Source organism: Oncorhynchus kisutch, linkage group LG14 (genome assembly GCF_002021735.2).
Source record: "Oncorhynchus kisutch isolate 150728-3 linkage group LG14, Okis_V2, whole genome shotgun sequence".
In the NCBI taxonomy this organism is placed as follows: Eukaryota; Metazoa; Chordata; class Actinopteri; order Salmoniformes; family Salmonidae; genus Oncorhynchus; species Oncorhynchus kisutch.
The window spans coordinates 11,710,687-11,723,135 of NC_034187.2; the positions used below are offsets into that span (position 1 = coordinate 11,710,687).

The following is a 12,449-nucleotide window of genomic DNA, read 5'->3' on the forward strand; positions in this document are numbered from 1 at the left end:
TCAATACCACCCAGCAAGCAAAACTGATTACATTGCCTTCAGAAACTATTCATACCACTTGACTTACTCCACATTTTGTTTTGTAACAGCCTGAATTCAAAATGGATTAAAAATATATATAATCTCACCCATCTACACACAATACCCCATAATGACAGTTAAAAATGAACAAATTGATAGAAAATGAAATACAGAAATATCTCATTTACATGAGTATTCACACCCTTGGGCCAATACTTTATAGAAACACCTTTGGCAGTGATTACTGCTGTGAGTCTTTTGGGGAGTAAGTCTAAGAGCTTCGCACACCTGAATTACAATATTTGCCCATTATTCTTTTTCAAATTCTTCAAGCTCTGTCAAGTTGATTGTTGATTATATGTATATGTATATATAATTATATATATAATTTTTTAACTAACCCCCCCCCCCCCCTCCCTCTTCGGAGGACAAAAGTAGCTTTTTTTGTTTTTAATTTTTCTTAATACATTTGACATACATGGTACTTGTATATACAGCATTCACACAACAAGGATATTATATATACGTACAGTACAGTGCATTCAGAAAGTATTCAGACCCCTTCATTTTTCCCACATTTTGTTATGTTACAGCCTTATTTTAAAATGGATTAAATTGTTTTTTCCCCCTCATCAAAATACACACAATACCCCATAATGACTTGGCAAAAACACATTTTTAGATGTGTTTGCAAATTTATTAAAAATACAAAAATGAAATATTACATTTACATAAGTTTTCAGACCCTTTACTCAGTACTTTGTTGAAGCACTTTTGGCAGCGATTACAGCATCAAGTCTTCTTGGTTATGACACTACAAGCTTTGCACACCTGTATTTGGGGAGTTTCTCCCATTCTTCTCTGCAGATCCTCTCAAGCTCTGTCAGGTTGGATGGGGAGCGTTGCTGCACAGCTATTTTCAGGTCTCTCCAGAGATGTTTGATTGGGTTCAAGGTCTAGGTGGGCCACTCAATGACATTCAGAGACTTCTCCTGCATTGTCATGGCTGTGTGCTTAGGGTTGTTAGTGCTTAGTGCTTTGCCCCAGTCTGAGGTCCTGAGTGCTCTGGAGCAGGTTTTCATCAAGGATCTATCTGTACTTTGCGCCGTTCATCTTTCCCTCGATCCTGCCTAGTCTCTCAGTCCCTGCCACGGAAAAACATCCCCACAGCATGATGCTGACACCACCACGGTGCCCGGTTTCCTCCAGACGTGACGCTTGGCATTCAGGCCAAAGAGTTCAAACTTGGGTTCATCAGACCAGAGAATCTTGTTACTCATGGCCTGAGAGTAATTTAGGTGCCTTGTGGCAAACTCCAAGCAGGCTGTCATGTGTCTTTAACTGAGGAGTGGCTTCCATCTGGTCACTCTAACACACAGGCCTAATTGGTGGAGTACGGCATAGAAAGTTATCCTTCTGGAAGGTTTTCCCATCTCCACAGAGGAACTCTGGATGCTCTGTCAGAGTGACCATCGAGTTCTTGGTCACCTCCCTGACCAAGGCCCTTCTCCCCCGATTGCTCAGTTTAGCCGGACGGCCAGCTCGTGTGTGTGTGTGTGTGTGTGTGTGTGTGTGTGTGTGTGTGTGTGTGTGTGTGTGTGTGTGTGTGTGTGTGTGTGTGTGTGTGTGTGTGTGTGGGTAAAGTATTCTGACCCCTTCACTTTTTGTTACGTTACAGCCTTATTCTAAAACTGATTAAATACATGTTATTCCTCAATCAATCTACACACAATAGCCCATAATGACAAAGCTAAAACAGGTTTTTAGAAATCTCTGCAAATGTATTAAAAAATAGAAATACCTTATTGATCGAGGTATTCAGACCCTTTGCTATGGGACTCGACATTGAGCTCAGGTGTATCCTGTTTCCGTTGATCATCCATGAGATGTTCCTAAAACTTGATTGGAGTCCACTGTGGTCAAATAATAATAATCACAGGCAGAACAGTTGAAACAGGAGTAGCAGCACGGCCAGGTAGACTGGGGACAGCAAGGAGTCATCATGTCAGGTAGTCCTGAGGCATGGTCCTAGGGCTCAGGTCCTCCGAGAGAGAGAAAGAAAGAAAGAGAGAAAGAGAGAATTAGAGAGAGCATACTTAAATTCACACAGGACACCGGATAGGACAGGAGAAGTACTCCAGATATAACAAACTGACCCTAGCCCCCCGACACAAACTACTGCTGCAGTTTTTCACGCTCAACAGTTTCCTGTGTGTATCAAAACTCCCCAAAAGACATCCAGCCAACTTGAAACAACTGTGGGAAGCATTGGAATCAACACGGGCCAGCATTCCTGTTTAACACTTTTGACACCTTGTAGATTCCATGCCCTGATGAATTAAGGCTGTTCTGAGGGTATAAGGGGGGGGGGGCACCTAATGGTTGGCATACTCAGTGTATATACATACATACACACATGCATACACACTGTATATACACGTTGCTAGACAGCCATTTTCAAGTCTTGCCATAGATTTACAAGACGATTTAAGTCGAAACTGTAACTAGGCCACTCAGGAAGATTCATTGTTGTCTTCGTAAGAAACTCCAGTGTAGATTTGGCCTTGTGTTTTAGGTTATTGTCCTGCTGAAAGGTGAATTTGTCTCCCAGTGTCTGTTGGAAAGCAGACTGAACCAGGTTTTCTTCTAGGATTTTGCCTGTGCTTGTAGCTATACTCTGTTTCTTTTTATCATCAAAAAAACCTTCATAGTCCTTACCGATGACAAGCATACCCATAACTTAATGCACCCACCACCATGCTTGAAAATATGAAGTTGTTTTGTTGTGTTGGATTTGCCCCAAACATACTGTATAACGCATTGTATTTAGGACAAAACGTTAATTTCGTTGCCACATTTTTGCAGTAGTACTTAAGTGCCTTGTTGCAAAAAGGATTCATGTTTTGGAATATTTTTATTCTGTACAAGCTTCCTTCTTTTACTCTGTAATGTAGGTTAGTATTGTGGAGTGACTACAGTATTGTTGATACAGCCTCAGTTTTCTCATATCACAACCATTGAACTGTAACTGTTTTGGCCTCATGGTGAAATCCCTGAGCGGTTTCCTTCCTCTACGGCAACTGAGTTAGGAAGGACACCTGTATCTTTGTATGGTGTTTTGGTACACCATCCAAAGTGTAATTAATAACTTCACCATGCTCAAAGGGATATTCAGCATCTGATTGTTTTATTCTTACACATCTGCCAATTGGTTCCCTTTTTTTGCGAGGCATTGAAAATCATTCCTGGTCTTGAGGTTTAATCTGTGTCTGAAATACACTGCTCAATTGAGGGACCCTACAGATAATTGTATGTGTTGGATACAAAGATGGAGTAGTCATTAAAAAGTATTGAACACAGAATGACTCCATGCAACTTATTATGTGACTTGTTCAGCACATTTGAACTCCTGAACTTATTTTGGCTTGCCATAACAAAAGGGTTTGAAGACATTTCAGCTTTAAATGTTTTATTCATTTCAAAAATGTTCTACAAACAAAATTCCACTGTGACATTATGGGGTTTTGTGTGTAGATCAGTGACACAGAATCTCAATTTAACCCATTTTAAATTCAGGCTGTTCAAAACAGAAGTTTGGGCAAATACTGTGTAGTCTGTTTTTGTATTTCCTCATTAGGTGTATCCCAAGGAGTTGGAGAAGGAGTTTGATAACTTTGAAGACTGGCTTCACACCTTCAACCTGTTCAGAGGGAAGGCCGGAGACGACGACGACCAGAACATGGCGGATGAGGACAGGATTATTGGCAAATTCAAAGTAAAACCCCTTTTACACAGAGGGCCTTACCTGCTTCTTGCCTTCTTCTTTGTCGGCGATGGAAGAGAGAAGGAAGTAGACTGGTCTCAGGTCTTCTTGTGCTGTACATTAGATTCTGCCATAGTTGTTCAATGACTATAGGAGTTGTCTATAGGAGTTGTCTATAGGAGTTGTCTATAGGAGTTGTCTGTAAAGCATACAAATATCTGGAACCAGGTTAGGAAGAAAATGTATTGAGCATACGGAGTCCATTATTTAGTTGAATACCACACCCCACCCAATCCTAATATAGTGATGTGACATGAAATAACAGAGTTGCCTGCAAAGGGTAAGCCTACACGAAACACAGCCCTTATTTTAAGGGTTTCTAAAATCCCTTATGGGAAAAATGAATGGTGGAAAAACGAAATGAACCATTTCCCTGTTTGACCGCTAGGTTTTATGGGTATTATGACACCTCCACTGTGGGTCTCTATTTCAGTTGAATGTATCCCCCCCTTTCCAGAATCTAACACAATTGTGCATGTCTGTTTGTGTTTCAGGGTTCTCTGTGCATGTACAAGGTGTTGGACTAGATGTGATTGTATTAACTCTGTGTGTATCTGTTTGTGTTTCAGGGTTCTCTGTGCATGTACAAAGTGCCAGTGTCAGATGAGATGCAGAGGGAGATGGGCTTCGACTCCAACATGGGCATGTTCCAGAACATTCCAACCAACGACCCAATCAACGTTGTAGTCCGGGTCTATATCATCAGAGTATGTACACAACACAACAACACCAAACTACACTACACTGCACAACACGACACTACACTTCACTGTCTACACTTCACTACACTACACTGTACTAAGTACTACTTCCAATCCTAAATTTCCGAATGAATCTGGGAAGCTACAGACAATAGACTATCCTGTGATTATTAACATGTAATGTCTTGATTGTCAAATAAAACCAAATAAACCGTTTTCTAAAGGCAACGGATCTGCATCCAGCGGATATCAATGGAAAAGCTGATCCGTACATCGCTATCAAACTAGGAAAGTCAGACATCAAAGACAAAGAGAACTACCTCTCCAAGCAACTCAACCCCATCTTTGGCAAGTAAGTGGAGAAACTCTTAATGCAACATTTCGTCCATTTCCACTAACATTCATGATGAATGAATGACTTCTTAATAGCAAACGAGCTAGCCCAGTAATTTACTCTGAAGACTGGTGCTGCTTGTATAGTTATAGCTTGTATAGTTATAGCTTGTACATTTAAAGTGTAAACATGTTGAAAATAATAACCATAAGTTATGACCAAAGACTTAAAAAATGTCATTTATTTTGAACCCACCAGATCTTTTGACATGGAAGCCACATTTCCCATGGACTCTACACTAACAGTGTCCGTCTATGACTGGGACTTAGTGGGCACTGACGACCTGATTGGGGAGACTAAACTGGATCTGGAGAACCGGTACTACAGCAAGCACAGAGCCATATGTGGCCTCCCATCCAAATATGCCGTGTAAGTACTATTCCAGTAGCCTGACGACTCACTAAATTATTCCGCTGCTCTGTCGTTCGCTACATACTTTAGTCTGACACTGACATCAATTGAAGTCATTTGTGGTGACGAGGGGCACGAGGGGCGTTTTACAAAACAAAGTTATCAGTGATTGGATCGTCTCTAACCAATCAGAGTATCAAAGCCAATGATGAATTCTCAAACCGCCACTTCACACACGTGTGTTCTGGCCCTGGAACAATCAGACAGCTCCAAATCGGTGAAGGTGAGGTACTCAGATCCAGACTCATTGCAGGGAAGATATTAATGAGGTCATGGCGTAGCGTTTGGCCAGAGCAAGGAGTCTGGGTAGCCAGACAACTATTACAGCAAGCACAGAGCAAAATGTGGCATCGCATCCATTTAGGTGAACCCTCTCTTTTGCCTAAAAATATACGTACAACACAGGATCCTGTACATGATCCAATTCAGGACTGACCTAGGTAAATAAACCATACATAAATAAATACCCAATGTCTTAGAACTGCATACAATTTGTTTGTCTCCATCTTTATTTTTTTCATCCCTGTAGCCATGGCTACAATGTGTGGCGGGACCCCCTGAAGCCAACCCAGATCCTGGCCAAGCTGTGTAAAGAGGGCAAGCTGGACGGGCCCCACTATGGCCCTGGAGGACGGGTCAAGGTGGCCAACAGGATCTTCATGGGCCCAACCGAGATCGAAGATGAAAATGGTACTGTATGGAGTACAACACAACAACATTACCTGAAATGCTTTTCTACTCTCTCCTGTTGGTTACTGTACCCCCAATCATATTCTTCTCCGCCTGGCTGAAGTACCCCGTCATGTACAACTGATCATATAGGTCTATGTTCTTATGAGCTTTCCCTGTGGGTAGGCTAGGTAGTACTCGACTTGTCTAGTACCCCAGGTTGACAACTACTGCTGTACTGCCTGTCTGGGTTGGTCTGTTCCTTAGGTCTGAAGAAGCAGACAGATGAGCACCTGGCCCTGACGGCGCTGAAGCACTGGGAGGATATCCCTCGGGTGGGCTGTAAACTCATCCCAGAACATGTGGAGACCAGGCCACTCCTCAACCCTGATAAGCCTGGCATTGAACAGGTACTGTAGGACAAGGTTGCCTTTAAGCCTGTGCTTGTTAAATGCTCAAGTGCCTGCTTCAGTGTTTCAAATGATCCACCTGGCGAAGGTAGTAAAGCCAATATAAAGTACAATAAAGTAAAGATGACACATTTTCCATGTGTAGGCCTGATTGTAGGCCTGATTGATTAGGTTTGATTGCTGTGTAGTTGAATTGTATCTCACCCCATGTTAATCTGTGTGTTTCTCTTTGTGTAGGGGAGGATTGAGATGTGGGTGGACATGTTCCCCAAGGATATGCCTGCACCTGGACCGGCCATTGATATCGCACCCAGAAAACCAAAGAAGTATGTTCTAGTACAATGTAATGTGCTTTAAAAAAAACATTTAGTAAGAGAATTTGAAATGTGAAATAAAAGTTATGAGGAATGTGCATTGTCGGCAGGGTTAGATATCAGTAATACACTGTATATTAGTGGGGCGAGGGTCAGCTGTTTGTTCACCCGCACCCACCCGGAATTGCTAATAACCCATCCACAACGCCCAACTATATGTGATAAAGTGAAAATCTGAGGCCCTCATCCGACCCCAAACACTCTAACATAGAAATGCACTGTGGGCTTTTTTTGACAGGGGACACTGTTTTTTCTGCCTGATTTTTAGACATGTTTCTGCTTATAATTTCCAACATTATGGTCGTCACCTTGTCTATAACTAGATACATGCAGCTTCTCTCCTGTCATTATATGGGGCGACAGGTAGCCTAGTGGTTACGGCGTTGGGCCAGTAACCGAAAAGTTGGTAGATCAAATCCCCGAGCTGACAAGATAAAAATCTGTTTTCTGCCCCTGAACAAGGCAGTTAACCCACTGTTCCTAGGCCGTCATTGTAAATAAGAAGTTGTTTTTAACTGGCTTGACTAGTTAAATAAAATAAATGCGTTTCCCTAGAAGATGAAATAAACCCTTGCTCACCACAATAATGTCATAAATCTCTAAAATGAATGTTTCAATATAGTTGACATCTGTAAAGTTTTCTGCTTCTTTCGTGGATCAAAAACGTCTAGGGACCGGGGAGAAGAAAAAAACCCAGGGAAAGATTTTCAGTTTGACTGGTTGTAAGGAAAGTTGTGAAAATGGCCCAAAATATTTCTGATAATATTTCATTTCAGTTTGGATGCGTATTTTATGTGGTTGAAATACTATCAGTTTTTATGATGATGATAAAGATAGCGCCTCATACAGATTTTGTATAGTGCATCACAATCATCACAGATAACATAGACCACACTGCTACCATCCTCTTTTACCACTTCACCAAATCATTACTGTTCTGACCTTCCCTTCTCCTTATTTTCAACTCTCCATTTCGCAGCTTTTCTCTTATCGAATTAAACTCCGACATTGTCCTTTTTGCCTCCATCGATCGACGTTAACTTTTTCTGCCTGTTCCCAAAAGCATTTGGCGATTGGCGTGTAGGCTATTTGGTGCGCATACAGATAGACCCTAAAGTTTAGGCTTACACACTAGATACCCTAAAATAATTCAAGAAAAACCTCAATGTAGCCTATAGATATATATAAATTGCTCAAGAATTCTACATTCATGGGGTTTTAATGTATTGTTTTCTCTTTATTCAACCCGCCATCCACCCACCCTTCATCCACACAATATTTCATGACCCTAAACCCACCGCCCCGCGGATATAACCACGGGGACTATGGATTATGAGTCAACCCACACGTCACTACCATGGCCAACAACAACACATAAAACCGCACAGAATTTTGCCCAAAAACAATGACCATTTCTCTAAACCAGTGGCATATGGGCTTTTTAGGTGAGCGCCAAAGGCACCTTTTGATAAGCAGTGCCTACTTTGTCAAAGGCAGGGGCGCAAAATATTTTGCTTGTCCATTCCCAGCGTGCCTCTCCAGGGTTCTGTTGGAGAGGTGCATCTCTGCAGCGCTCCACCAACGTTCTGTCAAAAAAATGGTCTAACATAAATCATATAGGTATAGGATATGGTAGAACGAGTATATGGCCTTTTCTGTAGCCGACAGGCTGGAGATATAATGTAATGACAATGTAATGAGACAGACACTTTTGACATCATGCAGGTTTCTCCGATCAAATAGCCTAACCTAAATGGTGCCCAATCAAATAAACAAGGAGCTGTCATGTTACCGAACAGGTCAAAGTAAAATGGACAATATGGAATGGACAATCACAACAGAACGTCAGAACGCACCCTGGTTACTACATGATTCCATATGTGTTATTTCATAGTTTTGATGTCTTCACTATTATTCTACAATGTAGAAAATCGTCAGAATAAAGAAAAACCCTTGAATGAGTAGGTGTCCATACTTTTGACTGATACTGTATATATATCAGTAAATTCACAATTTTATATGATAAGATATATCACATAACAGGAGATTTTAAAAACACAAAATGCAACAAAAATGTTTCTGTGCCTCACTGATGTGACACTGAGCTGTTTGGTCGTCGGCAGGTTTGAACTGAGGGTGATCATCTGGAACACAGACGAGGTCATTCTAGAGGATGATGACATCTTCACTGGAGAGAAGTCCAGTGATATCTTCGTGCGGGGGTAAATAATGTTTTCTTTGAAAGTCTGTTTTTCTAACTTCTGGAGGTGTAGTAAATATTAAAACCATGTCTTCTACTTCTCCTTCATTCCATTCAACAGCTGGTTGAAAGGCCAACAGGAGGACAAGCAGGACACAGACGTCCACTACCACTCCCTGACAGGGGAGGGTCTCTTCAACTGGCGCTTCATCTACCCCTTTGACTACTTACAGGCCGAGGAGAAGATCGTCATCTCTAAGAAGGAGTCCATGTTCGCCTGGGACGAGACTGAGTATAAGATCCCTGCTCGTCTCAACCTACAAGTCTGGGATGCTGATCACTTCTCTGCAGATGACTTCTTAGGTGGAGTGATTTAATTTCCCTCTACTAAACATTCAGCATAATGATATTCTGAGCTGTAAATGTTGGTCTTTCTGTGAATTTAACATTTCAGACTAGGGCTACTTTTTTATATTGAATTTGTATTCTGGGACATGGAAAGTACTGTTGTGGCAGTCATAACAACAACATCAACATAACAACAACAACAACAACAGCTGAGAGACCTTTATGCATATCGAATAAATATGCATGATTTTTTTTGTCTATTCCCAGGCGCCATTGAGCTGGATCTGAACCGTTTCCCTCGTGGAGCGAAGACAGCCAAACAGTGCTCCATCAACATGGTGCTGAACGAACAAGATATTCCCATGGTGTCCATCTTCAAACAGAGGAGGATCAAGGGCTGGTGGCCCTTCCTAGCCAGAGACGAGAATGACGAGTTTGAACTCACTGTATGTAGTGTGGACTGGATTAAGCACAGTAAACTATGCACTTGACAAAATGGTGTCTTTGATTAAACAACGCATGACAATTGAGTTACATTGTGAAGAAACTAGCTGAGTTAAAGACTGAACAGAGGTCAGTTTGGAAATGTAACAAATCAGTCAAAAGATAAAGAATCACTAGACCTCCTTTGTATACTGTATGAAGCCCAGTGTTTTGGTATTGATGTTGTTTGTGTCTTTGCAGGGGAAAGTGGAAGCAGAGCTGCAGCTGATGACTGCAGAGGAGGCTGAGAAGAACCCAGTAGGTGAAGGACGCAATGAACCTGAACCCCTGGAGAAACCCAAGTAAGAGCACCGTTCACTAAGCTAACAATTACAGTGTCAAATGTTGGAGCCAACTCAATGTATTTCAACGAGGAAGGTGCATTGGAGTGGGGAAGGGACAGGAGCATGAGTAAAAACAGGTTGCGCTAAAACAGGTTGCACTTAAACAAAGCTCTACCATGCGGTCGGAACGCACCCTCGTCAGAACGCACCCACGTCAGAACGCATCCCTCGTCAGAACGCACCCTCGTCAGAACACACCCTCGTCAGAACGCATCCCTCGTCAGAACGCACCCTCGTCAGAACGCACCCTCGTCAGAACGCATCCTCGTCAGAACGCACCCTCGTATCTTAAAGTCATATTTGGTAATCCTCTGTGTCTCTGTTTGATGGCCTTATAAGGCATTAGCGCAGTCTAACCAACCCTGTCTCTCTCTCTCCCAGCCGTCCAGACACAGCCTTCCTGTGGTTCCTTATGCCTTTCAAGGCCATCAAAAACCTCATCTGCAACCAGTACTTCTGGCTCACGGTCAAGTTAGTTGTAGCCCTGCTGCTGGTGCTCATCCTGGGCCTCTTCATATACAGCATGCCTGGATACATGGTCAAGAAGCTAATGGGGGCTTGAGAAGTGGAACATCTTAAAAGGGATAGTTACTCAACAACTTCCAAACTCAATAATATATTCAACGACTTGTTTTCAGTACCAAGCATCCCCTCTTCTCATGGAGTCCCTGTAATGTTGTTGCTATTTGACAAGACAATCGTACACACACCATGTATCGTTAAAAAAGGGTACTAAAACTATGTCCAAGTATAAATAAATAATACAATAAATATGATTTTACATATATATATATATATATATATATATACATCCCTTTCAAAAACCTGTTCAAGGACATACAGTAGTAAACATTTTAATATTATGGGGTTGCAAAAAAGTTCAATCTACAAAGTAAAATGTTTTGTTTTTGAGTTCCTATTTTGTTCTTGCTTGAAGTCATGTATTAGTCTTGGTTTGCACTGACTGACCTTTCTGTGGCTGTTGATATTGTCTTTGTTTAGCAGTGTGAAGTATGTAGTATTTGACGTATAATCTGTTTTTTTGTGAATAAACTGATAAAAACAATAACTTAGTCTGTTTCTCTTTGTCACTCCATGCATCTGAATCCAATCCAATCTGTTTTCAGAATATCTTAGCAAGAAAGGAGGCATCAGTATTATGGATCAGCATTTCAACAGGAAGGCTGTGTCTGGACTGCTGGATGAAACAAATAAGGGTTGGTTAGTTAGACTGCAGTAAAGTTAATAATACAATTGAAAAATATATTGTGGTACAGTAGGTAATAATGCTTTGGACCTGCCATGAACATGTATGGTTTAATAATTATGTCTCATTATCATCTAATAACGATCATGACTAAATATGAGACATTTGGAGTCAGTTGAAATGTTGATCCATAATATATATAGCCTTCAGTGGAGTGCATTGTTTGGTGTATCTAGATAAGCAAACGTTGTACAACGCTGCCCATTGAAACTTCACTGAGTGTCTGAGGGGTTCTTGACTGTGAAGGTGTATGACATCGATGTGCTGTTAGGTTTCAGCCTTTCACATCGGACCCGGGTATAAATACTTTGTTTTGAATGGGGTTGCCTGGCTTAGAATAGTCGCAAAACTGAAAACCCACCCATTTGGTATTCTAGGCAGTCTAGAGCAAATTAGTTCCAAGTATATGATCGATTTTAAATAGTATTTGAACCCAGATTTGTTACACATAGATATGTATAACTTACTGTGATTTTATTGGAGTGTATTTGGTGTGCCTTGAGTATCGAGCACACAGTGCTGTTCAGTATTGAATTAAGGATTTTGTTTCCGATTTGACTGTTTATTGTGATTGTCCCACAACCAACAAAATACCTATTGAAGAAAACGTTTTGTAGGTTAAAATCCTTTCGTTCTAAAGGTTGATTTTCATACTTGATGTAGTAGTATATAATACGTATTTTAATTTAAAGTTAGAGTAAACTCATAATAAATGCGCTTTACATTCACTTGCTCTCTCAAGAAAAGCTTTGGAGGATGCGGGCATCGATCCCGCTACCTCTCGCATGCTAAGCGAGCGCTCTACCATTTGAGCTAATCCCCCGGATAACAGTTATAGGGGCTGTGTAAATACAACAGCAGGTCAGTGTTGTGTCGAATTTAAACAAAATAGATTGTAGGCATTGGGTAGAATGAAGATTCGACATTCTTACCCGACATTTTCTTTTTACATGTATTTTGCTTGATTGATCTACGAAAATAATAGAAGACCAATGCTATTCATT

The 12,449-nt window shown here is 41.2% G+C and overlaps 1 protein-coding gene and 1 non-coding gene across 3 annotated transcripts in view; one reads left to right on the plus strand and one right to left on the minus strand.

The window, feature by feature from the left end:
* Window positions 1-11,244, plus strand: part of LOC109904301 (otoferlin-like) — a 45,829-nt gene extending 34,585 nt beyond the window's left edge. For both annotated transcript variants that reach the window (XM_031787831.1, XM_020501555.2), the window contains exons 33-44: window positions 3,659-3,796; window positions 4,414-4,551; window positions 4,770-4,897; window positions 5,138-5,308; window positions 5,880-6,040; window positions 6,287-6,429; window positions 6,667-6,755; window positions 8,927-9,025; window positions 9,125-9,366; window positions 9,619-9,797; window positions 10,036-10,136; window positions 10,560-11,244. In XM_031787831.1, coding sequence (XP_031643691.1) covers window positions 3,659-3,796; window positions 4,414-4,551; window positions 4,770-4,897; window positions 5,138-5,308; window positions 5,880-6,040; window positions 6,287-6,429; window positions 6,667-6,755; window positions 8,927-9,025; window positions 9,125-9,366; window positions 9,619-9,797; window positions 10,036-10,136; window positions 10,560-10,740 — 1,770 coding nt within the window. In that variant the 3' untranslated portion in view covers window positions 10,741-11,244. The remainder of the gene's footprint in view (window positions 1-3,658; window positions 3,797-4,413; window positions 4,552-4,769; window positions 4,898-5,137; window positions 5,309-5,879; window positions 6,041-6,286; window positions 6,430-6,666; window positions 6,756-8,926; window positions 9,026-9,124; window positions 9,367-9,618; window positions 9,798-10,035; window positions 10,137-10,559) is intronic.
* A 951-nt stretch (window positions 11,245-12,195) lies between these two features.
* trnaa-agc (transfer RNA alanine (anticodon AGC)) lies at window positions 12,196-12,268 on the minus strand. The gene has a single exon. It is a non-coding gene; the product is annotated as a tRNA-Ala (tRNA).
* Between the last annotated feature and the right edge of the window lie 181 nt (window positions 12,269-12,449).